The sequence below is a fragment of the Nelusetta ayraudi genome, unplaced genomic scaffold (genome assembly GCF_046127955.1).
Source record: "Nelusetta ayraudi isolate G7.1 ecotype Tasmania unplaced genomic scaffold, CSIRO-AGI_Nayr_v1 ptg000160l, whole genome shotgun sequence".
Lineage (NCBI taxonomy): Eukaryota > Metazoa > Chordata > Actinopteri > Tetraodontiformes > Monacanthidae > Nelusetta > Nelusetta ayraudi.
The window spans coordinates 314,588-341,989 of NW_027466210.1; the positions used below are offsets into that span (position 1 = coordinate 314,588).

Sequence of the window (27,402 nt, forward strand, 5' to 3'; positions counted from 1 at the left end):
TGGGGCGAGGAGGGGGTTCATCCTTCGACCCCTCTCGAGGTAATGAGAGCGGATCCAGGTGCTGCTCTCACAGTTTAAACCAGTCTGTGGTTGTTGTTTTTTTTTTGCACTGAATGTAAAAATTCATATCACTATTGCAACCTTTTCTCGACTCATTTCTTCTTCATTCTGTTTTTTTTTTTTTTTTTTTTTTCAACAATCAGGGTGACGTTTCCTCACCGAGGCTCTGAGAAGAAACTTCAAGCGGGTCCAGCGACTCAAGGGAACGTGCGTGATTATTTATTCCACGCGCCGAGGGGGAGGGGCCGCGGAGCGGCGGTAAGCCCCCGACGCGCGCAGCCCACGGCCGTGCGTCACCGTGGCCCATTCAAATGCACGGGAGCGGCGCGCGGCGCTCTGGGTGAAGTTCCATGTTGGCCACCCTGCGGAAGGAGGCGTGCAGTTGCTCGACGCGACCGCTGGGTTTCTGTAACTTGACACCTGGCCGCGCGCTTGCCACCGCTTTACCCACAAAAAGCCCATTTAAAAAGGAAAGGGATGAGTGCGGCGCTCCTGACTCCGTGAACCCCCCACATCCAACGAGGAGCCCGAGCCTTCCTCCCTTCTTCCTCCCCTGCGCGCGTCCCTCGACCTGGATCGGCATAAATGAATGAAACACAGGGGAATATCGAGAGCCAGCCGCGCGGGAGAAGCCTCTGTCAAACGTGCCTGCCGCGAGGAATTTATGTCGGGCTTGACACGCGCATCAACATGAGTTTGTCCACCCTCTGGAACTTGGTGTCGGGCTTGTCAAATGCGTAAGACGGCGGCCGGCGTCCCCTGCCCACCTTGCCCAAGGAGTCACGCTGTGATTAACGGTCAGGTTTTTTTGACTGCCAGGACAAATGAATACAAATGAATTTAGGCACCCGAAGGAGAGATTGCAGAACCTCTCATCTAGACACAAAGTAAGTGACACCTCGCTCTCTGCGCGAGTGCGCGTTTTTGTGTCTTCTTCTTCTTCTTCTTTTCTTTTTTTTTATTTAATCGTTTGTTTGTGACTCTTTTTTTGTTTGTTTGTTTGTTTGTTTTTTGTGTGTGTGTTTTTTTTTTTTTGACGAACTCCACTTTGATGGGGAGACTCTTTGCCTCCCATGTGCGTACCTGAGATGTTGCCGGCTGGCTGGGGTCCAGCTCGCCATGCACGCGGCGTTCGGTGTCCGCCGAGGATCCTGCGGGTTTCGGTGTTGGATGTCTGGATTGGCTGTTTGTCATCTGGTGACGCTTTACGCGCAACTTTTGCAAGAAAAAAAAAAAAGAAGAAGAAGAAGAAGAAGAAGAAAAAAGGAGGTCAATGTGTGCAAGTGTGTTAATCCTTAGAGCTGCGGAGGAAGTGGAAGGTGTCTGTGGCATCTGCACAGCGGGGGAGACAGCAGACAGGTTTTCAGTGGAAAGATCGAGACTTGTTTCATCTCACAGGAATGTTAGTCAACATGCGCGGGGATGATTTCCACCTTAACGCAGCGTCCTTTTTTTTTTTTTTAAACGAGTCAAAGTCAGTTAACGATAACAAAAAGCTTGTCACATAAAACACACCCCATTTCTCCCCGACACACACACACACACACACACACACACACACACACACACACACACACACACACACACACACACACACACACACACACATATCACACCCAGTTTTCGATTTATGCTCCGCGGTCGACATGACTTTTTATTGCTGTCTGACACCGAACGCAGATGTGCGGTGCATGTGTAAGCGGATCCTCGCGGAAGGTGGCGATCACGCAGCCGTCGACCTCATCAGGGAACATTCAGCGGCCAGCTGTTCCACGCCATTCGGATTCGAGTCGTGACTCCATTCATTAGAACCGCCGCGCCGTCTCACCTCCGATTCGTATTCGGTTGAGGAAAATAATAATAATAACAATAAAAAAAAATAGTGGGCCGCGGCATCTGGGCTGCAGATGAAGCCGTGGAGGGAGGACTGGCGGCGGCGACCAGGTAGTGATTAGAGGGGCAGCAGGCAGAGCTCAGTCCGTGCAACTGCTCTGCACTTTCATTCATCACGCTGACTGGCTGAGATGCGTGAAGTGGGTCGTGCAGAATTACATCGTTCCTCCATGTTATTTTTGTGAAACAAAATAAACACAAAGGCATAGATGATGTGGCCCTGCCTTACCTGCCTGCGAGGTGTCAGCTGCAATAAGCACCACGTCCACAGGGTGTCGCCCTTCGCGCCTCATTTTCCACATGCAAGGGGTTCTTGGGCAATATCTTGGCTTTCTCTTAACCATTTTATTTATTTATTTATTTATTTTTTAACATACTTACTCGAGCTTCACTTTCATTATGTAATGCACCCACATGGACACTATTGGATCCAGTCAGGTTGGCTCCAAATGAGGAAAATTGTTTGATTTCTTTCCATTAATTACATGACAAGACAGGTATAAAAAAAAAATGGCCACATTTGTCATCTATTGTTTCATGTGCTCTCGGGGAGTTAGTAGTTAGAGCGAGGGTGATGTAAGTCATTTGGTAAGTAGGAACTGGTCAGAAAGTAAACAGCTTGAAGTGGGGGATTATTTGACTGCAGAAGGGAGATCCATAGGAATTTTCCACCGCGTGTGTGTGTGTGTGTGTGTGTGTGTGTGTGTGTGTGTGTGTGTGTGTGCTTGCACACTCAGCAGGGCAGAAGCACCTTTGGGAAATCCTTTCAAGGAATCAATGAGTGGTCCGAACGTGAGAAAGAATGTGGTAAACTACTCAGAATTCATCATGGTCTCCATTTTTTGGATGATCACTTGGGCCAATTTCTGGTTAGCAGGCAGGAAATATAAAAGTGTGTGAGGGGAAGTGGTTGGTTATTGAGTGCAGTTAAGGCAAACAATAAAACGAAAGCAGGCAAAATGACAGAGAGGTTTGGGAACAAAAACAGGAGCTATCAGTTGAATAAGTACGCTAGTACGCTAGATGCTATGCTAAAGATTCCTTTGCTTGTCATTGAAAAAAAAAAAAAACAGACTTTTGTGGCTTCTTCCTCTATGTGAAGGTGGGAGTGGTTAAGCTGGCAACTCCTGACTCACTATTGTTCATGTGGTCTGTGTTTTGTGGACTCAGCTTAACAGAAAATTACCCCAGGGGAGTCGTGTACACACTGCAGCATGAGACCTCATCACATAGGGTCTGTGTTCAAACGCCTTGCCTTGCTTGTTGGTTTTAATGCCCAGTGCATGTGTGCGCGTGTGTGCGTGCGTGTGTGTGTGTGTGTGTGTGTGTGTGTGTGTGTGTGTGTGTGTGTGTGTGTGTGTGTGTGTGTGTATCCACCTTGGTGCAGCTGAGCTTTATAGTTCCACAGGTAGAAAATGGTCATAGATCACATTTGCAAATTACAAAAAAACAAGCAAACAAGCTTCTGTCAACTTTTATTGTGAAAAGCCTGAGCGAGCAGCCAGGAATTTTTGCTCCAGATAGCACAGATGTAAACAGCCCGAGGGATGGGATGGGATAGGATGGAATGGGATGAACGTCCACTTTTTAGCACAGCGCGAAATCCAAAGCACTCTCGGTGACTCATTTTCGGAAATCCAAGTCGGCCTCAGCAGATAAGAAACTGGGTGAGACTGCAGGCAGCTGGGAGCGCTGCGAGGCGCTCTCACATGCACGAGAAAAATAGCAAAAAAAAAACCCTAGGAGCATCCGGGGTTACCACCACCAGCTGTGTGTGTGTCTGTGTGTCTGTGTGTGTAAGAGGGCTTGAAGCCTTGTTAGCGACCAGGAAGCGGTGGACGCAGACACCACAAAAGTTGCATTTAGCAACATCAGCTCGACTGTGATTGTGCGGCTACGCGTGTTTATGCAACAGCCGCCGTCCTCCCCGCGCTCGGGGGGCGGAGGGGGTACGGGGAGCTGCGGCCGCTGCCGCCAGGCCCAAGCACCCGTCTGCCTGCCTGCCTGCCTGCCTGCCTGCCCCGCGCCGCTTCCAGCCACAGCTGCTATTCGCATTTCCTCCTCCACTCTGTGCCTGCGTGCGACCATGTGGGTCTGGATGACCTCCAGCGGGGAAACAGTGGCTCCCCTGCCTGTCACCAGATCTCTGCTCCCCCGCTGAGCGGGGAGTCAGCTCGCCAATCAGCGCACACCTGGATGCAGCAAGGGTGTGAGGAGAGAAACTTCCCCCCATCCGCTCCCCCCCTCCCCTTTAATGTTTTAGGTGTGTGTGTGGGCGTGTGCGTGTGTTTGCTTTGGAGGAAGAGGTGATGTGTTAACCTGATACAGCTTTTCGTTAAAAAAAAAAAAAAAAAAGCACACAACTTAAATCTCTTTCTCTGTATTGTGTATTTTGGAACAGAGTTGCCTGCTTTCCTCTTTACGGAATCTATTTTTCCCATTTGTATCTTGGCCGCGACTCAAAGCACACAGGGTTTGTTTCCAACTGTAATTTTTGGTGCCATGTAATGTATTAAAGTTTTGTTTTGTTTTTTTGGATTTATTTGGGAAAAACTTTCGCTTCTGTGCGGCACCGAGTCTCTGAGGCACACGAGGCATCGCCCGTGGCCACGAGTATTCCAAAATAAATAGTTTTATCAACAGCTTTGCTAGTGCTCTGCAGGTTTTATAGACTGTTGGAGTGCTTTGGTTAATTTTGTGGGGCTATTACTGTACCGGCTTGTATTGCCGCGCGAGTGCAACTTTAAAAAAAAAAAATGAAGTGATTATTTCAGTGCTCTCGGCTGTCGTCTGCTGCTTTGCTGGCTTGACGAGGTCATAATCGATAAATCCCAAGGAATCTGAAGTAAATCTGGAATTCGGTTCATAGTCACTGAATTCAAAGGAAAGATACTGGATTCAATCAAAGCACATTTGCAGCCAGTAAAAACATATGTTCTGTTTCGCTCAATTTTGTCTGACCTCTTGTCTTCTCTTCCACCAGGAGAGCCCTATTGCTCTGTACAGTCTTATATTGTACGTGTTACCTGGGACTTACACAAGTACACTCTGAAGGTAAGAAACCACCCTGTGCCACTTTGACTTTCCTCAGCGCACTCTTTCTCCTCTTTCTCACCTCTTTTTTTTATACCCCGTGTAATTTTTACCGCTGGAATAAAACAGTAAAAGTTACTGGAGGGTTGGTGAGGAAAGTGTTTCCTTAACCCCCCAAGCGTGAGGTCACTGCAGGAGTATGTAAACACATTGCGACGTGAACATTTGGAAAAGCGTTGCCATGATGATGATGAGCGCTGCAGTTTGCAGGCCGGTGATCTAAACTTAGCTCAACAAAGGAGCGCCGTGATGGAAATCTGTTGTGATCTCGAGGATGAATCTACACAGAAATGTCGCCCTCAAATTGGCAACTTCCCTGAGATTTTTGCTGCTTTGCAGTGACCTCAGCTCATTATGTAACTGTCTGCCGCTTTTGGTGACGGCCGCGTTGCAAAAAATAGCTTTTCTTCTTTTCTCCCCCGCTGAAATTCGCACGACAGTCTTCGCTTTTGACACATTGTCATTCTTTGTGATCAACATAATGTAGTTCTTGTGTGCGCGCCAACGAACAAGTAATACATTTTTCAGTTAATCAATCAATTGATTGAAATAATGGTTGTTACAGTTTCATCTAAGACACTGACACTTTCCTTTTCACGGGAACAAGAAAAAAATAGAAAACTGTTCATAATAGGTAGCAATTTGGAACCTTTAAAATAACAAACAACCAACATGTTGTGTGCCGTTTTGGAAATAGATACAAAGATCTTGATTCTGGGATGATCATCGACTCTCACCTTGCTGCAGACTGGAAGAAGCCTCTTGTTGTATTTGAATGTGTTACTTCCATCCTGCACACGGGGATTTGGACCCCTCCATTTCCAACTCAAGTGCTTTGGCGCAACTGAGCAAAACTCAAGTCTGACTGCCTGTGAGAGTGTGCATTCAAATTGTCACTGCACGTTGTTTACATGAAACCAAACGTTAATGTACGCACCACCCTGATAATGGAGCGAACGGTAATTAAGTCAAAAAGCCGCTGAAGCACTGAACGGGTGCTCATTAATGCAAAACTCTGTGCAAATCCTGGTGCATCTCGCTTGCAGAGGAGACCACACACAGGGCTGAATTGACTGCAGGGACAGAAACACACGACAGCGCATGAAGATCTGGTTCCCCTCGGGTTATTTTATAAAACTCTTGTGTTTGAAGCAGGGGGACATCTTAGAGCGTTTAAAGAGCACGAAAAGACCAACTGGCCGAGGGAAGGGCAGGGAAGACTGTTTACATTATCATTAGTTTCACTCTGCAGAAGATTTTGTAGTTTTGATGGGGCTGCGTCCAAAAATCCTGCGATATTAAATTTACAGTTTACTCCAACCCGTCATGCATCATTGGCATTCATTCACATAGACCCATTATGTCAGGTCTATGTTTGACGTTGACAATATATCAATACTGCTCGCCCACGTTTCCTTCTTTTTTTCCACAAGCAGCGCTACTGTACACATGTCCCCATTAGACAAGGCCCAGCGACCACAGGTCAGAGCCTATAAAAGATGTCAGGGGGCCTGGGTCTGAGATCACGGGTCGTGCAGGGAGTGAGCGCTGGGTTCCTGATCAGAGTGGGGCCGGAGACAATAAAAGATGTGGAGAGGGGCCTGGGTGTGAGATCACGGGTCATGCCGAGAGCGAGCGCCGGAACCCCAAAGACTGGAACACGGAACAGAAAGTCTCAGCCGTGCTGCTGCCTCGAGACAGGAGACAGTACGCTCTCCAGAGTTCACCCACAGCCACCGTGGGGACAGGCGGGGGTCACGTTCTGATGTTCAAACTGAACATATAGATGCTTGCAGATGGATCATTAGCGGGGGAGGCCGTTTGATCACGCGGATGTCCTTTGCCTCATTAATCCCCTAAAGCTTTAAAACAATGATGTCCATGCCTGAGCATCAGTCAAGCAAGTATTGCCAGCCCATATGCTTCGATATACAGCACAGCAAGTACTCAGATGTACTAATTGTTCCGAGAGTTATATAAGATTGCCAGTGGGGTCGGCAGCCCCTTAAATTCTCATTCCAAATTCACAACCTTGCTCCTGTAGAGGGATTGTCTCTGGCTGCTTTGACCTTGGCTGAACCCCGCCAGCCACAGGGTAAACGTCGACGACAAAGCGCCGTCCCTGCTTGCCGCATTGCATCGCACTCCCCTGGCGACAAGGGGCGGAGCCGACTGCAGCTGCTCTGAGACGAAAAGTTGACACTTGGCAATTTTTTTTTAGCTGCATGGCATAAGAACCTGTTGCATTGCCCCACTCTCCCCCTATCATCAGCAGGCCCACTTTGGTAACCATGTCGACCCATAAATACTTGTTTGTTTTGAACCGAAGTCCCAGCGTAGAGCTTAAATAAGCAGACTCGGAAGGTTTATTTTTCTTTGTGAATCTGCACTATGTCTTTTTGTCCCCATGTTTTCCCATTGATAGTTTAGACTCCATGACTCCTATCTTGTGTTGGTTCACAAGATTCATTTTTTTTAATTTTAAGTTTAAAAGCCTCTTTTAAAAAAAAAAAAAAAAAATGCTTTTTAAGCTTTTTAATTGATCACTGACTAGTCAAGAGATGTAGATAGTATGCTGAATATTTGGTAATGTTTCATATTACTAAATCAACAATATTCTGGCCTGTTTTTTCTGGTCAGTGCCGAGGATTTCCACAGAAATGCCAGGAGTACTTTGGAAGACAAATTCACAGCAGATTAAAAGCAAAAGTTTATCTTTTTCCCAGACACTCGTCCTGTGTTTTTGTCTCCACTTTTCAAATATGTCAATGGTGAATGCAGCCGCCGCAATCATGTGCACCACTAACAACATTTTCCATCTGATCTTAGATGTGGACATCCTCCAAAAGTTGGGGCTTAAGGGAGAGAAGCCGCCACGCTCGCTGCCAGCAGGGGTCATTCCTTTCAGATCGGGGATCATCCTCAACCAACGGGCGCAGGTCGAGGCTCCACTGCGCTCTCTCTTCCCAGCGACCGTCTGGCCCAACCTGGCACTGGTCCTGAGCGTGCGCTCGCATCGGGTCAACAGCGCTTCCCTCTTCACCCTGCTCTCAGGACGCAAGAAGCTCCTTCTTGGCCTGCAGCTTGCACCGGGCAAGCTGGTCCTTCATACAGGAACAAACACCTCGGTGGCATTGCCCTATGAACCCCATGATGGTCAGTGGCACCAGTTGGCTGTGGGAATTAATGGACAGAGAGTGACTCTATATGCCTCCTGCGGAGAGCAGAGTGTTCATGCAGACTTTGGGTGGGACGGCGAGGAGGGGCTGGCTCCGGAGCTTCAGGGTACCTTCCTGCTGGGCAGAACAGGCCAACAGCAAGCCACGGCTCACTTCGAGGGAGCCATCTGCCAGTTTGACCTGGTCCCCTCCGCACAGGCAGCTCACAACTACTGCAGGTACATTAAGAAACAGTGCAGGGAAGCCGACACCTACAGGCCGAACCTCTCCCCGTTGTTGCCTATTCTACCACAAGAGACAAACGTCACAGCTACGGCTGCCCCCACGAAACGCGGTGGCCATCAAACAGCCAAGAAGCCAACGCGGGCGAGCCTGGCCAGGAGTGCCGCCGCTGCCGCTTCTGCTGTTCGATATGTAGCTTCCACCCAAACGATAAAGCCCAGCCTCGGGACAATGCCAACGCCACTGCTGCCGACTGTGATGCCAGTCACAGTCCAGCTCGGTTTGGCTTCACCACCTCTCAAGGCCAGGACACAAACGGTCACAGCACCACTCAGGACAAAAGCCCCACCGACAAAACCACCGAATCCAAAAGCCCCGTCCCCAAGAGCTCCCAATCAGAAACCCTCCAAGCCTACTCCAGCAAAGCCCACTCTCCCCAACATCCCCAAGAAGTCGGCCGCGGTCACGGATAACAAGAAGAAGCCTTCCGTTCCAGCCACTAGTAGCAACAAACCCACCAAGACGAAGCTTGACTCGGCCTCAGAACAAGGTGTCCTCCCAAAGAAACCACAGCCCACCACGGCAAAGAAGACATCACCCAAGCCGAAAACGACGCCCTCCAAAGCCACTCCAACTAAACCCAAAACCAATTCAGTCAAAGCTGTCCCTCCTAAAACTAGTGTGCCCAAAGTCACCCCCTCAAAATCCACAATATCCAAAACTACAACTGCTAAAACCTCCAAGCCAGGCTCCAAACAGGTCGTCAAACCAACTAAACAAGCCAAAACCACCAGGGCCCCTGTCACTCCACGGCCGACCAGACCTTCGTTTAACACAGTGACACCACCTGCCACTGATGGCTTCCAGAGTTGGGAGGTGCCACCTACACAGTTTTCCCTGCTGGCTGGACCTATAGGACAAAAAGGAGAAGCAGGCCCAGCGGTAAGCACACCTACCTACAGTCTGTTGTCTTGCTTTGCCACAGACAATGTTTCAAATTAGTGTGCAGATTTACAGCACATGCATATTGTTTGGCCTTGCACATCATCCCGAGTGTAGCCGCCTCTGTTGCAGGACTAAAGTAGTGGTAAAACTTTCCAGACTTATGAGACAAAGACTTTTAAGTTGCACAGGCAGTTATAATCATTGAGTTCGATAGTTTAGATTAGGGGAGTGCCCAAGCCACGCCACTGCTTGGCTCCCCTGGCTTGTAACAGAAATACACAGACATGCAGGTTAATGTGTTAACTCCCCACACAGGTTAGAAATCCCTCCTCTGCTCTTGTCTCGCTGCCTTCCTCCCTCCGTGCACCAAACCCTCCGGGCTGTGGGTGTGACGTGTCAGGTCTGACGCCTTGTCATCTCAACACCAGATTCCTATGTCATAAGTGCTTGTGGAGGTCTCATGGCCCTCCTTCAAAGCCAGGTCAAGGGTCATGGCAGTCGGTAAACACCACCAATGCAGGCACAAAAAAACTAGGCTAGACCTCTCGGAGCGGGAAACTTTGAAAGGGCCTTGCTGGAAGGCAAGTGCTTGGTTAAATACTGACTAGGCAGCTTTAGATTTCCAAGTTTGGCTCTTGGTGTTTTTTGGGTTAAAATGTTGATGGCCAGACTGAAAAATTGGATTCTGGGAGTTCTTCTTTTTTAGAACAAATTGCCTGAATGGTCTTCCGATGGATGATTTATCCAAATTCATTCATATAACTCCATACAAGACCAGTGTAACCAGAGTTGGGCGTCTCGCAGGGTGTGTTCCAATTCAGAGCGCTGCCCTGTGATTGACTCGTTTACGCACCATTTGTGTGCAGGGTCTGTGCTATACGCCTCGTGGCGACAGCCTGTAATTTTCTGCTGCAGTTTGCAGAGTGTGGCCTGTTGAGGCTTTGCTGATTTACACCTGCGCTCCTGTGCACACGCCGCACACTCGACAGCCATTAGGCAAGACCGTATTTAAAGAGCGCCAAATGCAGTTCCAATTGGTAGAGCTAAAAACTTCTTACTAAATGAGATAAAAAAAAAAAGGATGATTACAGTGAATTATTAGGTTATGTTTGTAAGGTTTTTCCTGAAGCACTGAGTTGAAATATCTGTCAGTACATGGTAAGTTATGTTAGAGGAGGAGCTAATTCACCCAACGATATGTATTAAAAAATGATGTATCGCCCTGTAATACATCAACAGATCAGCATGAGCTGGTGGTCTGTCTTAAACGTTCTTGCCCTTTGAAGAAGACTCAACAAGTGCATTTTGATTAGCAAAAATAAAGCATTGTATTTATTAACAGTCCTGTCAGTGATCATTCCTGCTGCCAAAGACATTAAGGATCTCCTGCTGACACGCACAATAAACTGGAAGCTCAGCTTGTGTTTCCACTGCGCTCGCTCTGCACTCGGCGCGCCAGGATAAACTTCCAGCGCAGGCACAGATATGGCAGCGTCCGTCAGGGCTTTTGGTTCCTCAACTCACGCTTTGATTAGATCGAGGGTCTAAGATTTCCTTCGCTCTTCCTCTTTGGTAATTGCTGAAAATACGCTGGCGCAAAGGATGATTCAAGCGCGACCAGGGCTGCGTGAAACATGCAAGGCCAAACAAATTTGGGAATGCAACGTAGCTCAATATCGTTGAGTGGCTGTTGCACGGGTGGCTTTCCCTTAGGGGTTCTTAAAACCTCTTTGGAAAGCACCAAAGAAAAAAAATCCCCTCTAATAAAAAAAAAAACCCTGGCTACAGCTTGAGTTTAAACCTCCTAATAAGCACACTCAGCAAGTCACAGAACCTTGTAACCGAAAGCGTCCCTCTGTTCCAACCGTCTGTGTTTAGAACTTAGAGGAGAAAGATTGGAAAGTGCTCGCTAACGTGGAGGCCAGAGAGCACGGAGGAGCTGTCTGGTGGTGGGACAGGTGCAACCTGGACGCTCAGAATAAACAAACAAACGGGACGGCGGCTCGGAAGCGGGGGGGGCGGGGTGAAAGAGATGGACAGGGTGGCGCGTCGATGTCGACAGGTCCTCGGCCCACCCCAGAGCGCACCACCTGGGACAACGGGGGTGGTCTCCACCTAGGAGGTCATCCTGGGAGATACCGGCCGTACAGAACAAAACAAATAAACAAAAAAACAATTGCTTGCCAACAGATTACGTACACGTCCGTCGCGGCTCGCGGCTATAAACCTTTTCGACTTTGTTTTGTTTTGTTTTTTCCGCTGTGAGAGTCACCCACCCGTAAAACCTTAATTTCAGGAAAGTACTTAAAGGGTACAACTTTCACACTTCAATAACTGGGCTTTATGGAGGATGCTGCTGCTCTTTTACAAGGTATCGATATCTAAGTCGTCTCGGGCCTTCGAATTTAACAGCTCAGTAAACGCGCCACGGCGCACCGGCGGTGACAAAAACATTTGAAAAATGTGTCGGCACCCACTCGCAATGTGGCCGCCGAGCAGTTCCCATTAGCGCCAACTGCCGCCACTGCGCCACTCCTTCTGTTTTCTCCCTCGTTTCTGCTTTTTTTTGGGGGGGGGATTGAAAGCGAATGAATGAGCGCCGGGCTGATAAAAAAACCACACTTGGGCCACTGAGTGGTGCAGGAAATGACCTGTTATTTCTAGCATTTCTACGGTTTCCTGGCACGCCACCGGCTCAGGGCTTCCTACTGGATAAGGCGGAGCTTTCAGCACTTTGAGACGCGATGACCTCAGAGTGTCAAGATGCCACTTTTTTTCTGTCATTTGTTTTCGACCGTGCGTCCGTACGACCAAATATTTCTCATGGTCGGAGTTGAGCGGCTGCGTATCTCTTGCGCTGATCTGAACGTATGTGTCAACGTGCGGTGCTGACTGAGTGTTTGCTCTCTCCAGGGACTGCCAGGAGCTCCAGGGAAGCCAGGCATGCCAGGCAAGAGGGGTCCTCGGGTAAGCCTCCAACACCTCCCCTCCACATGAAAAGCATTCCTCCCCTAGAAGTGATTACATCTAATCCTGCCTCACGGAACACTCATACTTATATATAAATATATATATGTCGATACACATGCATAGCTGCCTTTTTATTTAGGCTTCTCACAGGCCGTCTGCCGTTGAGTGTGTTTTTGTTTTCGCCCCGCGACGCTGACGTGCGTGTTGACCGAGAGCGCGGAAAAGGCAAACAGGCGGCGAGCGGCAAACCCTCCCCCCGCCGGCAAGAGGGGACTGGGAGGCAAACAGACACGGACACAGTCGGCTGTATCCGTCTGCGTGCATGCGCGTGCGTGTGAGAAGAAGCCCTCCGCCGTTTTTTTTTTCTTCCCCTGACGTTATAATAATAACCTGCCGAGCCCTCGCTCCCGCATCACTTTAAATCACTCCGATCACACAGCTGACACACACACACACACACACACACACACACACACACGCTCGCTCCCCCCTCCTCGCACACTCCCTCACTCTCACACAGAGATTTCCTATGCAGGCTGATTTGGCCATATTCAGCATGGGGCTGCGAGCGCTGACCTCCCACCCCTGAGCATAAACAGGAAAGCTCCTATAAAGACGGCCTTTCAAAAGGCTGCCTGTGCCACAGGATGCCTAATAAAAGCACTGTAAACAGACAGGGAACACATGGCTCCAGTGGACTTTCTTCCCCTCAGTGAGCCGTTGCAGCAGGCTGCGCTGACACTTCATAGGAATCCCATTCTGGCCTAATGAAAGGCCTCTTTCTCTGGGGCCAGTGAAATAGATTTAGGCTCATCTCCCGCGCGACTTTGAGGCCTCCCGTCTGAACTGCCGCTGTCTGCCTGTGCAGCGCGGACAACGGTTGACCGATGCAGCTTTTGGGGCTCGTTTTTCCTCTTTAAACGGTGAATGACCTCTTCGCAGTCAATCAATTCATAGCATAAAGAAAACTTTTGGTCTCCTTGTGAATTGGCACCATTGCTTTATCAAATTGATGACACATTTGTGCCATAAAAATAACAAAAATTCTCAGCATTCCTGCACGTGCAAATAAAGTTGACTCGCATTAAAGCCTTGCAGCAAATATGTACCCCCTAAATATTGAACTCACACCTGTGGTTGCTTATAGTTTGTGAGCAGATGGGATTTACTGACTGCGAGCTGATTTGATCGTTGTTTGTTTTTTTTTAAATTCGATTATTAAACACTTCAAACAAGTTTCCGAGACAATAAACCATTTCATTGGAATAAAAAGTCAAAGGCTGGATGATCTACAGTTTCGGCTCTTCGTGGAGTCCCCCCCTGACCCGCCCCCCCGCGTTTATGGGACTCTTAGGTTTACGTCTCTGTGGTCCCTCAGCGCCACAGATGTATAAGGAGGTCTTTGTCCTGCGCTGATTAAAGCCGTTCGAGCCCCCCGGTCTCAGCTCCTCCACCCCATCAACATCACCCTACACCCCGGTGGACTTTCTATTATTCAAATCAAACTTACCTGAGTAGAATGAATATAAACACAGGGCTGCATGACCTCTGACCAGCCAAGCATAATATAAATACGATTATGAACGGGGCTATTTTTGTCCTACCAAGCAGCTCCTTATTTAATTGAATGGGGGATGTTTGGACTTGCTCTCGTCCTTGGTAAATTCCATCCTCGTCTTAAAGCTCATTCTTCAGCAGCATGCACGGGCCGACGGCCTCGCGCTGATTTACACCCTTGAGGGTCTCAAGGGCGTTTTCTTTTTTTGTTTTTTCTTGGTGACGGCGAACCAGCCGTCGCACAGCCTGGGTCATTCTCGGTCCAGGCGCTCGGTTTGCAGAGTGCAAACAATTAAACAGCCCCTCTTCAATAAAACGCAGAAGGCGCTTGGCGAAGGCTTTTCGCGACAAAGCGCACCGCCAGCGCCTCGCCGTGAACCCGCACGAGGGCACGTCGACGGCGCTCGCCGGCTAGCGTCTACACCCCGGCGGCGCTAATTCCACGCCGTGCACTGCAGACATATGCGGTTTCGTTTATGGCCTTCCCTGTTTCATGAGTGAGACAGATTATAGAGCGTCGCTGTAAACAAGCGCCTTTGTCGAGTTTAATTGGCAGCTGCCATGTGCGCTGAAAAAAAATGCCGGGATGCACATCCACGTGCCTGCAGAAGGATGCTTATGAGCGTATATGGAGGGGGGGAATCTCGCCCTTGCTTCCAGATTAAGGGGGGTGGTTTCAATTTTGATTTGGAACGTCCTGCAGGCAGTGCATGATGGAAACCTGTGACGCAACCGTACACATCAACTTTACTATGAAGACAAAAGAACACATCTAAATTCCAAAGCTTTAACAATGATTATAAAGGGGGATGTTGATGTACATCCAGCGTGATAAAATGACATGTTAATCCTGCATCTTGGTGGAATTTCCTCAAGGCCTCACCTCGCGTGTGCTGGGAAAATGATCCAGGTTTATTTGTTTTGTGATTATTTTTTTTTCCCACCCAACTAAACCTTCACAGCGGCGTCAGTTTATCAAGGACCCAGATCTGATCTGAAGTGCCAAATTGATAAGACGCAAAGAAGTAAAGAAGTTGTAAAGTAGTAAGGAAAAGGGTAAGAAAAGAACAGAAATAAGAGAAGGCGGAGATAAGAGAGGGCGGAGACGCAGGTGTTTGCTCCAGGCGGAGATCCGCGCCTTCTTCTCCTTTTTTTTTTTCTTTTTTCCGGCGTGACCCTCCGTAGCCTCGGATTACTGGAAGTCCCGGCGGTGACACACAGAGCACCATTGAGCCCCCGACGAGCACCACCCATGAACCCTGACCTCTGATCCAACGCATGTGAGTGTGAGACGCCGTCGCCGCGGCGACCGGCGGTCTGCGGAGAAGCCGGGCCGGTTGCAGCTCCCTCCGCTCTGTTTGCCGCCGCACGCTGACGGCAGTGGTAGACAAGTGCAAGAGAGGGGGAAAGGCGCGGCAAGTGCCCGGTCGCCTCATCTCCGGGAAGACCGGTTTGCCGGGGGGATTTGTCTGGAACCCCCGAGCGTCAAAAGGGTCTTTGTGAAAGTAAAAAAAAAAAAAAAGAAAGAAAGAAAGAAATTTAGTCATCCATCTTTCCTCAGGGGGGGGAAACCTCCACCCAGTTTTCTTCACCTGCACGTGAAGCTGATGCCGATCCCAGATGGGCATTTTTGGTTCAAGAAAACCCTGAAAATTATTGCTCCTAATAAAATGTGTGAAGCATTACTTCAGCCAGTTTGTAGTGAAGGTGTTGTGGCGATGCCAGGCAACAGATCTTCTTAAGGGCCTGTTGAATCCCAGATTCAATCTGTGTGCGGATCTCAGCTCTGGAACATTACTGTAATAAGCAGTGAGAGAGGACAGTAAAAACCGCAGACTGCGCTCCAAGTCATCTTTTTTTTTTTTTTTTTTTTTCAATCCCCGTACGAGCTCTTAAACACATTTTTTAATACCGGCTTACCAGTGTTCAAGGTTTCCATTGCAATTTCCAGACATGTCATGGCTGTAATTCTTATTGTTGTCAATGATTCAATATACTTTGGTTTACAAGGTATTTCCTTTTTTCAAAAGCTATATTGTGCGCAGCTCATTAAGTCTCTTTTCATTTTTCTTTGGCCTTTCAAAGCACATAAATGTGTTTATTTGGCTTTTTCTTGGTGCTGCTAAATGGATTTGCCTGGTTCATTTTTTTGTTATTCAGAATTCTGCTCTGTTTTTTATAAAATCACCTCTTTATAAATGTCTTGTCCCATTTATGAAGGTACAGCAAAGCACCAGCACAAACAGGAGGACAAGCAATTTTGCAGGAGGCGCTAAACAGAGGGCTAAGCATGCTAAATTCCCGTCTTTCTTTTTTTTGGGATAATTCTTACACAATTAATTCTTCAAGGCCGCTCAAGTGAGGTCCGGGAGGAAAAATTAAAGATCTGACAGTGAGTGATGTCCAGGCTGGCTGGTTTGAGGTTCCTCTGTGTGCCTGCCGACTGGCACTTTTAATTACTGAGGTGTCTGGTTGGTCCACATGCTGTTCGTTTATCGTACGCTGCCCTCCTGCGGATCCTCATCTGGCGAGGCATCATGCACAAAGCCTTTAATCTTCCAATGTACATACATTACAGCCGTCTTTTACAAGCTCGTGCTGAAAGCTCAGACTCTGTTTACAGCAGGACCCCATTAGGAGGCTTGTCTGCAGCACTTTCCGTGGGAATGTAACCTCAGGGGTGATGTCATGCAACCACCATCCACAGGAACATGGAAATCTATAGATATGAGGTTGCTGTTTATAGCGAGTGATGATGACGGTATTGATCTATATGCATTCGACAGCACTTTGGACCTTGAGGGCAACAGTCTGTCCAAATTTAGATGATTTTGTCTCAAATTTTGGGGTAATTTGCAAGGCGCAAAGCAGCGCTCTGGCCACAGGAGCCACAGCAACGCCCTGCGTCGCCGCTCAGAGCGACCGGGGACCTTTTCCGTGTGATAGTCCCCCCACTACCGGCTAGCTTGCGCCCCGCCCTGCTCTTCTCTAATTAGCCACCTGTTGTGCAAGACGGCGACACGACACAGAACAAGTAGTGCAGCGCTCGGGAAACACGAGCAGGCAGCCCACGCTGCGGTGGACCGCAGGGTTCATTTTGAAGCATGTAATTCAAACGTGTCTGGGTTTTTAAGGCCGGAGTTTTATTTACGCGCGCAGCCGCGTTCGTTAGCATGGACTGGACAGCGAGAGGAGAGCCGGCGGGTGTGAACTGAAAATGAAAGAGGGAGGACGAGAGCGTGAGCGTCGTAAAAAAAAAAAAAATCACTAGAATCAAAATATGTTATTTGTGAAGCGTGACTCAGAAACGATATCTTATTGGAGGATCGAGTGAATTTTTCAATTTGGAAAACTTCTGGTTGGAAAAAAACGGAGCTTTTTGCGCTTCACAACACCTTTTGCACACGATTTACCAAAGAAAAGCTTCCGCTTCGGGAATCAGACATGACGGTCGCCAACACGTCCTTTGACAGGAAGTTTTCCATTGCCGGTTCGTGCGTCGGTTTTTAAACTCTGCCTCAAAGCACTTTTTGTTGAGCCGCCAGTGGCCTGGCCAAAACCCCACATCACCTCTTTTTCACGTCTGTCTGGATGTGGCGAGACATTGTTGTGTTTTTGATGCAGCGCTCCCGATCGCTAGCATAATGGCCTCTTGATTTGGTTTGACTAACCTCGGTGAAACCCAGTGACCCGGCTTGCGAAGCAGTTGTGGCTCGTTTTTTTTTTTGTTTTTTTTCCACCCTCTCTCACTCATTCGACCCTTGACCCACAATGGGGGTGGGTCGGGGGCCCAAGGGTGCCGCCACCACGTGGAGGGCAGGAGAGAGGTCAGACATCCACGGGAGTTGTGAGGGTGGGGGGGCAGGGAGAGGAAGAGGAGTTAGACAGACGGACAGATATTTGGATAGATGGCCAGAGAAAAAAGGAAGAGAGAAAAAGTTGCCTCTGCTTGACAGCTGCAGTTTAAACCAGAGAGAAATTGGTGCAGATCAGTCTTCTGGCTTTCAGAGGTTTCCAGCTAAACCCTCCCATGGGGCCTGCTGGATGGGGCAGGGTGGCTCACATTACCAATATGCTGCTACTGTAGATCTGGCTTGGTGTTTTGCTCCCCGACGCGCTCGCGTTCATTTCCTCGGCAACGGCCAAAGTGGACAGAGGCGCTCGCCAGCGCAGGAATTCAAAATGTTATGATACGTGAGGATCTGCGTTACTCGTTAAGATGCTTTGGCGGAGTGTGTTTGTGTTCTTGTGTGTGTGTGTGTGTGTGTGTGTGTGTGTGTGTGAGTGAGAAAGAGAGGAGGGGTTGTGGAGGGGGGTATGTGGAGGGTGAGGACAGAGGGCAGGAAAACCACATCCATATGGTGAAGGAGCTCCAAAGTGCCCCATTTTCCATAGCCGACTCCCCCCCCGACACAGTCCCCAAATACCTCACTCAGCGCCCGACTCTCTCACACACACACACACACACACACACACACACACAGCTGATGTATAGGAAAATAGGTTAAAGTAACGTGAAGGCTGAGGCTCTCCAGACCATCCTCCGTTCACAGTAGCAAAAGCCGCAGTCTGCGTCAGCTCTTTCTCTTGTCTCCCGGCGCTCAAGATTAATTGAGAGCTCAATCACAAGTTTGTTTTTTTCTCATCCTCCCCTTTTTCCACAGGGCCCCGTAGGTCCCCACGGAAACCCCGGCCAACCCGGCCCGTCCGGACTCAAGGTAAACTCCCCAGCACCGCGAGGCGTCCGCACACGGCCGTCTGCTTTCTGTCTGAGTCAAAGGTGGAGCTCTGCTGCTGCGGCTCTGCTATCAATTTGCCGAGCCGATGCTAATGTGTCGGAAACGTGCTTCTGACTCGCCGCACCTGCACCTGCCCCTGCGCCGTCTTGCAGACATGACGGCATTCGATAGCAAAGATCAGCAGATGTTGCAAATCCCAGACAGTCGGGTTTCTTCTGATTTAAGGCCCCCCGTTTGTGCCGCGTCGACTCGGAACAGTGTTTTCTGTTGTTCCCGCATCCAAATTAAACTGAGGCAATGGAAAGAAGAGGAAGACGGGCAAACACCAGCGTAGTCGGGAGTGATTTATCGACGCCTTAAGGAGAGCCGTCGGAAAAGTGGGGACTTCAAATAAATCTGTCCAATTTTAACGCCTGAACAGGAGTTGACCCCGGCTAAGACAAATTCCCCGAGTCCCCCGTCCGATTGTCTGCGGTGATGTATGCGCGGGCAAACACCCTTGACCTCCGGCCGCGTGTGTGCGCACGGCACACAGCGAGGGCACGGCACCGCTTGTATTTTAAGTGCATTATAAAAATGCCTTGCATGAAGGGAAAACCGTGCGGCCGCATGTGGACACTTGGCTCAACCCCACCACCACCACCAGAACTCTGACCTACTCGGGTCACCCAAACTTAACTCTGTCCTTTTCTCCCTTGTGCAAGTCATATTCTTTCTTCCTGCTCTTGACACTTTTACTACAATCCCTTCCATGTCGGGAATGTCACGCTTTTGCGGGATTACGGAAATGCCTTTTTGAGGGATGCGGCTTTTTCAAACAGTAGGCGTCCCCCGGGTCAAAGGGTGCATTATTTATTTAGCTGGGACTAATATTAGCGTCAGCTCAAGTGGCGGACGCTGCAGTGGGAGACGTGGAGAACCAAGAGACAACGTTTGCGGATCCTCACCGGGGGATCTGCAAAGGTTGGCCCTGGTGAGCAATCAATCAGAAGCGTGCAAGCGTTTGGCAACCTTGCGTCAAGAAAGGGGGGAAGAGGTCAAAGACGGAGAAAAACAATATTCCGACACGGACGGATTGTGATTGATCCACACCTGGGACATCTTTGTTTAGTGTTTTGGGTTTCTTTTCATTTTGAAAACATCCAACCTTTGATTGGACAGCGTTTAGCTTGACTTTAAAGATGCTGGGTAATTTCAAAAGGTCTCCGGCCCAGTTCCGTGGAAACAATGAAGCAGTCATACATTTTCAGACCCCGCCCGACAAAATGAGCACCTCAGTAGGTCCGTCCCAGACCGGAAACAGTGCTGATTTTCATTTGAGCAACAGCGGATTTTCCTTGTGTTATCTAGAAATAATATGCATCTCAATTTCAACCACAAGAGCAAACGTGCTCAAATGCTAAAATATAGAACTGAGTCCTCTATGATGTCACAAAGGGCACTGACCGCTTATAGCAACCTTCTGAAACTGCCTCACAAGTCCCATATTTTCTATCTCCTTCCACACATGTGGAGCGTACAACAAAGTGTCACGTTGCGTTTTTTGCCATTTTGGCTGTAAACAGAGGGCTAAACATGTTGTTTCCTGGACGTCCTCAGGGCAGTGAGGATAATTAATGGGGCAACGCCGCTGCGCCGGAGCATGGGATGAAAAATGACTGGAAATAGTTACAACATGGGACCTTTCATATTTTTCCGTTGTTCTGCGAAAGACTTTTTAATTGACACAGTGAACACAAAGCGGATCATTGTCCACTCATTCAAACTCTCTGTCATCTTTCTAATGCAGGGGAGAAAAGGAGACCCCGGCATCTCACCTGGGCCGGCAACTAAAGGAGAAAAGGTATTTGGTCCTGTCGTCTTCTTTGAAGTGCACCGTCGAGTCGCTGTCTACTCTTTATGCAAGAGTAAAAGCTGTCAAACGACAACAACCAAGATCCATCTTTTGCTGTTTCAGGGAGACTCAGGGATTATTGGCCTGGTTGGACCAACTGGCCAGGAAGGTCGGAAGGTAAGACCTGCCGAATGAAATTAGACTCTCTTTCTTTAATGCGTCTGTTGCTTTGTTATATAACTGCGCGTGTGCCACGGCTCCTCTTCCTCATTCTGTCCATCACTCACCATTTCCTTCCACGTGTGTTCGCCGGACCCTCCGCCGAGGTGTCCGAGTGTTGCCAGGAAGGCGGACATGTGGAACGAAAGGGGAGATTTTATTTATTTTTGTCATCGGGGGAAACAAAGATGGCGCCCACGCAGCCGAGCGCAGAATTTCCAGCGTCAGTTGGAGTTTATTTAAGCCGTAACTTGAGTGATTGACGGTGGTGGGGGGGGGGGGGGGTAAAGTGGAACGCATCCTTTTAGCCAGACGGGAGTGGAACAAGAACAAGCCAGGAGTCAAATCCAAGCTGTTTGCAGTTGTGTGCGTGCGCACGCTGAGTGCCCGTGCTCGCGCGTGCACGTACACAGACGCGGGGGCTCGAGACAACAGAGAATTGGGTATCTGTGTTTCTTCCAGCTTCCAGAGAGGAAAATGCTGAAGTTGCTTTCGCTCGTTTGAAAAAGTTGGATTGGCGAACGGAAAGCTGGACGGCGTTACAGGCAGGGCCTTGTGCGTTTCTATCCAGGCCGGCTTGACTCTTCTATAGTTGAAACACGCCACAGGTATTAGTAAGCGATCGGAATACAGGACAGTAGGAAGGTAGTACACTCACATTTCTCCGCTGTTGAGGATTTTAGAGGAACCAGACACAACTCCGTCTTTGCGCCGGTTCAGTATTTTTTGATTCATGCTCTTAGAACTGAAAAACAAAACGCTTCTGATCCCCGCAATTGTTGTTTGGTCATCTTTGGCTCCTCAGTTCTGCAATTTGGGAAGAGAGGGAGAAAAAAAAAAAAAGGCAACCCGGCGTAAACATTCCTCTTGATTGCAGTCGAAAAAAAACACAGCAGCCCACTTTTCCGTCACGGCGTGCAATTTCACTGAGCCGCCGCGCAAGACTCTGAGCGAGACAAAAGGAGAGGCGTCCCCCGGACGCATTTCAATGTGTTTGAAAGGCAGGTGTAAATTGCGTCTGCATGTCTTGCCTCAGGAAGCGTCGGTGTCAGGCCCTAGTTGGACTGCTGCCTCCATATGACATATGGCTTCTGTTACAGCTTCCCTATGTGTGTGTGTGTGTGTGTGTGTCCAAGTTGCATGTTGCTGTGTCTTTTACACACACACACACACACACACACACACACACACACACACACACACACACACACGCACACACCATCAGAATGGAAAATGTACAACTGATAGAAAAACGATCACATATTTCTTTTCTACTCAACCGCTCTGGTTTGGGTTTTTTTTTGGGTGTTTTTAAACTGTTTGTTTCACAGGGTTTCCGTACTGCGATTGTGCCGCTGCAGGAACAGCTGACGAGCCGCATTAGCATCATTAGCCGCGAGCTAATCATTTTTTTTTTTTAGGGAGAAACTTAAATGTTTGCGAGTAAAACAAATTTGGTGCGTGCACCAAAGTCCTGCTTTGCATCGGAACGATCTGACAGCCTCGTTTCCTGGAGGGTTGTCGCCGTGGCAACTCGGCCAACACACTGCGTGACGTCACCACAACACGCCTCGGGCGCTGGCCAAGTGGACCGCAGAGGCGATGACTGCGGAGGAAACTCATCCAGGAGTCAGCTGTTCCCCAACCCCCACCCCGCCTCCCTCCAACACAAACACCAAGCCGCTTAATGAGGCGCATTGTTCGCAGGCTGAGCAACTCCGAGACGTGAGTGAGTGGATCCTGCACGGCGATCAGAACTCTTAGTGGAGTCACACTTGAGGTGATGAGGCAGCACCTCGTGCCTCTCCAGATGTCCGGCCCAAAGCGACGGCTCACTCGCCCTCAGCTTGAAGCGTCTAAAGGGGCATTTCGTGGCATTGAACGGTGAACGAAGGGCATCGCAAACTGTTGATCCCTGATGTCTTGGTGAAGATATTTGGTGTGATGTCACGGGTGGAAGCACAAGTTTGTGTAGATCCATGTTCTGCACTACTGTAAATCGATGGCGATGGCCGCCCTCTCTCAAATCGTCAAGCTCGACCAGCTCATGCCAATGGATCCCTTCAAGTCTTCACACCGTCCTTCCCTATCCCGCCGAAAAAACAAACAAAAACAAAGCAGAGACACTGAGATCCGCGCAGACTCTCCACCAACCGTAGCTTGACACTCCAGTCGGGAATCCTGGAATTTTGGCCTCCCGCTTTTTTTTCCAAAAGGAAACTTTAATGGGGAAAACAGCTTGGAGAGTGTGCTTTTACACTGTCGGACAAGCCAAGCATGTTCCACTCGCTACAAACGTTTGTTCTGCCCGGGACGAGTTCGAATGGCTTTTCAGTACGGCAGCGAGGTCAGGGAGAGGGGAGCGAACCTCAGCTACACGGGCCGCATTACAAACCTCACGTACGTTTCACCTTCCTGCGCCTTTTGTCCGCCGCCGCCACACGATCTGTCTCCTCTCCTTTCCGTCGGAGGCTTCAACATGTGTTTTTCAAACTAGTCAGGATAACTTCTCTATTGTGCAACCGTCTGTAGTCTCGTAAACATAATGTTGAATTATATAATCTTCCTCCAGGGGGCAGAACACAGCGCCGGGTTGGGTGTTTTTTTTTTTTGTTTGTTTTTTTCTTCTTCTTCTTCTTTGGATGTCAAACTCTCTCAAGCATACCAGCACTCGCTCCAAACCGACGTCTCTGCATTTAGCTCGCTGTTCAAACTCACAAACCAATGTGCTCGCCCTCGCTGTAATTATGGGAAAAATCGAAATCAACCATCGTGGTCCTCCGTGCGTCTCTCGCAAACAAATCAGTGTCCTCTGCCACGCTCGCCTGTTTCAATGTCGTGCGCCGCATGCGAGCGCAGCCCGAAAATTGCTGAGTTTTTTCCCGCCGAGCCAAATCGTCTCGCCGTCCCTCAAGTTGTCCCAAGCAGTTGTTTGCTTCGTCTGTCACCACCAGACTTCCGCGCCGGGTGATGGTGGGTTTATGTTGCGCTGTGCAATGCGGCGCAACACACGGGACCAGACGAGCAATCGTCTTGGCTCCATGCTGCTCTGCTCTGCTCTGCTCTGCTCTGCTCGGAAAACTTGGAAGCGAGGGAGGCGGGAAAGATGAAAGCGTAGTTTAATGAGGTGAGCGGTGTACCCCTGCTACCAGGGCACTGGGCGGCGGAGGGGAGGCCCCTTCTTCCACGACTCACATTGAACATGTGTGTGCGTTACACGGGGATTTGAGGGTTTTCCAACACATACAGTCGGTCGGTAATCAGTTAAGGGAAAAGGTCTTTTATTTTTTTTCATCGTGAAGCAAAATGCGCTTTAAGTCGCTCCTCCCCCCAACCCCTCCCCCGCCCACCCTGCTTGGCTCTTACGCGGCTTAGGCGGGATAGGATGGCGAGGGGAGAAAGAACATACTTATGTAGCGCTTGTGCTACCGGGCGGCGGTGGGGCGGTGGTGGGGGGGGCTTTTCCGTAAATGAAAAGCATTCTGGTGGGTTTATCTGATTGAACACACATGCTTGTTAAGCAAGTGGCATTATAAACGCAGGCGAGGCCGGTGGGAACGGCCGACCCTCATTAGCGAGCTCATAATGAGCGAGATAAGGATCTGGGACGGTCTAGCCGGCAGTTGGGAGGCATGTGTTTTAATACCTGGGACACAACGTGTGCACGGCTTGGGAACATAAGCGCCTACACATGTTTGTACTAGGAGTAAGCCGTGCAATTAGATGTGGCCGCGTGCGTGTCATTGTGTGCGACTGCGCGTGTAAACGGGGAAGAAGCCAGGAGGAATTAAAAACAGACAATTCTGAAAGCAGACAGGGGGTCTAAAAAAGGCCCCAAAAACAAAATTCCACTCCGCCGGCGTGCAGTTGGTCGTTAATTATGATTATTTGCAAAGGTCAAACCCAGTAGTCTTTGTCGGGAAGTGCGTCTGTCTGTGTTCATCGCATCTCTTCCCAAAAATGCTCTCAGGGAAATCTGGAAAGCACAAATCTCGAGCGGCCTGCCGTCAACCCGAGTCCTCCCCGTTGACTTGCAGCGCTCAAACGCGCCTTGAGTGTAACGTTGAGGTGCTCCTCCTAGTGGTTGATAAATAAAGTGCAACAGAGAACATGGGCCAAACCCCACCGTCCCCCCAAAAAAACCAACATAAACAAAAAAGGATGCTTAAAACACGTTCTTTTCATTTGTCAGTGGTTTGGTCTGTGCTCTGAAAGCATATTGAAATATATGTTTCTGTTCGCTACGCTGGTAGCTTCAAGTGCAGCGATGAAGGTGTGAGCCAGTGATCCTGTAACAGAATAAGGAGCGGGATGCCGTATCCTCTGCCTCCTCTGCGGCGAGATGACAAGGCCCTTCAGATGATTTACAGGAACTCGGGGAGTCTTGGCTCGCTGCTCCGTTGCTGCGGTTTAGGAAAACAGGACATGGGGAGTCTTTCCTTTCTTTGCCCCTTTTTTATTTTCACTTTGCCCCCCCACCCCCCACCCCTCAACTTTCTTCTTTCCATCCCTCCCTTTCTCTCCTGCTCTCTGAAGAAAAGCAAAAAAAAAACCAACCCAAAACTGCGGTCCCCGAAGCACGTCTTCCCACCTTTTGATTTAGCTGCCCTCCACTCTTTGTTGCGGCTCCGAGTTTGCAGGAGTCAGCAGAACTGTGAGAAAGCCTCGCGGTGTTTCCGTCTTCTCCGCCGACAAGGGGGTTGGGGGGGCTGTGTTCTGACTCAGACGGGAAAGCATTTACATCCCCGGCACGCCGCCGTCCCGACTTGGACTCCGCTGCGCTGCGCTGCGCCGCACCGCACCGCGCGAACATGACCAATGGAAAGTCTGAAGTGTGGATTGATTCCATGCACATGGCATCGCTTCATGCCTCGCCGTCACTGTTAACATGCGTGTTTCACTTTGCACAGAGCTCCACTTGTCAGCACTCCTGCAGGTTCCCCCTGTGTGTGTGTCCCAGCCTTTACCGCCACTGCAAACCGCTGGATTTGTGTGTTTTCTCTCCCCCTCCGTACTGCTTCAACTCACCTCCAGTGTCTCTCGTGTGTGTGTGTGTGTGTGTCTCCTCTTTAGGGACAGAGAGGTTACCCTGGTCCACCTGGACTCCCTGGAGAGCCTGTGAGTATAAGCCTGTGTTTTATAGATACCTTTGCCAGATGTCATCCTCTTGAGCTGGGGCTGTTTTTCACATTTCTGTTCATCCCGCGATTGGAGCGATTCCGGAATTCCTCTGTCTCCTCATAAGCCACATCAAAATAAAACAGTGTCACTCTGCAATATAACACACCACGCATTTCATTCATTTTATAAATGTCTCCAACTCTCTTTTCACCTGCTGTTAAAACGAAACAGCTGTGGATTGCAACTGTATGGCCATTCAGCACACCTTCACTTGCTCCTGTCACGTGGGCTCCACATCAAGATGAGTTAGCGATAGAATTAGCTTCCTTCCTACATATTGTGACACATTCATCCATCCATCCATCCATCCATCCATCCATCCATTTTCAATACCCACTTCTTCCTGTGCTCAGGCTCATGGGGGTCTGCTGGAGCCTCTCCCAGCTGTCTTAGGGCGACGGCAGGGTGACACCTTGGACAAATCACTAGTTCATTGCATGGTCAATATTGTGACACAATAACTACAAAATTACCCAATTTATTTTATTTTTTGAACGATAAAACGATAAAAGTGTGCATGCTAACATACACACTTCTGGAAGTTGACTTTTTTGCCAGTCAGGAAGGCCACTGATACCTCTCCCAGGTGCTTGTTCTTCCCTCTCCCATTTACCTATTTCCAAATATGTGGAAGTAATCGCTTTGACAGGAAGCAAACATCCAGTGTTTTCCAGTCCAGTCTGTCTGTCCACATTGCAATTTGCATGCATTTTGTGAATTAATATGGAATGAGCCTTTACTTGTCACATTTACACATTTACCGAAATAATTGTGCTGTTGCTCATTAGGCTCCCCCCCCCCCATTCTTGAGAATAGTTAGTCATCATCCAGTCGGTCTGTTTGTGTGTGTGTGTGTGTGTGTGTGTGTGTGTGTTTGCGTGCACAAATCGAACACGGCCCGAAGGCAGCGTCGCCAGATTAGCTCAGCCCTGTACGGAGCGCTGGTGAGGAAAGACATCTGGCTAAAAGTTGTTGTGGAGCGGTGATGCACTCCAGGATATCAGCGAGCCATGCCAGAGAGTGAGAGGAAGAGAGAGGAATAGAGGGAAGAGACGCGGGAAGAAGCCAACTAGGCCAAACAGTGACACACTCTCAGCCTCCTAACAGCACTGCGGCGTTGGAGAAGAAGTTTCTCATTGTTTTTCACTCTCTCACTGTGTTTGCGTTGTTCCCTGGCGCTCGGCAGCAAGTCCGTTTTCCTTGATCTGAGCATTTGATTTTCTTTTTTTTTTTTCCCCTGCAGTTTTCCTTCCTTTTCCATCTGCCCCTTGTGGAAATCAGCTCAATGAAGCCTTTGATTCAGAGCTACAAGCAGGAGAGTGACTCCTCCTCCTGCTCCTCTTTTGCTGTTTACATAAGCATGGAGCATCCAGCCCCCGCATCCAAAGCTATTTTTGAGACAGGCTGGGTCAAACTATTCAGTGTTGGTATTAAGGAAAAGGCCTTACTCACTCACGGAGAGCAGAGCGGAACGTTTTCCACACTGCCCCTCAGTTTCTTGAGTCAGTCC

At 49.2% G+C, this 27,402-nt stretch overlaps 1 protein-coding gene across 1 annotated transcript in view; it reads left to right on the top strand.

The window, feature by feature from the left end:
* Positions 1 to 369: 369 nt before the first annotated feature.
* Positions 370 to 27,402, top strand: part of col27a1a (collagen, type XXVII, alpha 1a) — a 58,285-nt gene continuing 31,252 nt past the window's right edge. Inside the window, exons 1-8 of the mRNA XM_076013833.1 lie at positions 370 to 947; positions 4,937 to 5,007; positions 7,876 to 9,389; positions 12,306 to 12,359; positions 18,584 to 18,637; positions 20,448 to 20,501; positions 20,616 to 20,669; positions 25,785 to 25,829. Coding sequence (XP_075869948.1) covers positions 895 to 947; positions 4,937 to 5,007; positions 7,876 to 9,389; positions 12,306 to 12,359; positions 18,584 to 18,637; positions 20,448 to 20,501; positions 20,616 to 20,669; positions 25,785 to 25,829 — 1,899 coding nt within the window. The 5' untranslated portion in view covers positions 370 to 894. The remainder of the gene's footprint in view (positions 948 to 4,936; positions 5,008 to 7,875; positions 9,390 to 12,305; positions 12,360 to 18,583; positions 18,638 to 20,447; positions 20,502 to 20,615; positions 20,670 to 25,784; positions 25,830 to 27,402) is intronic.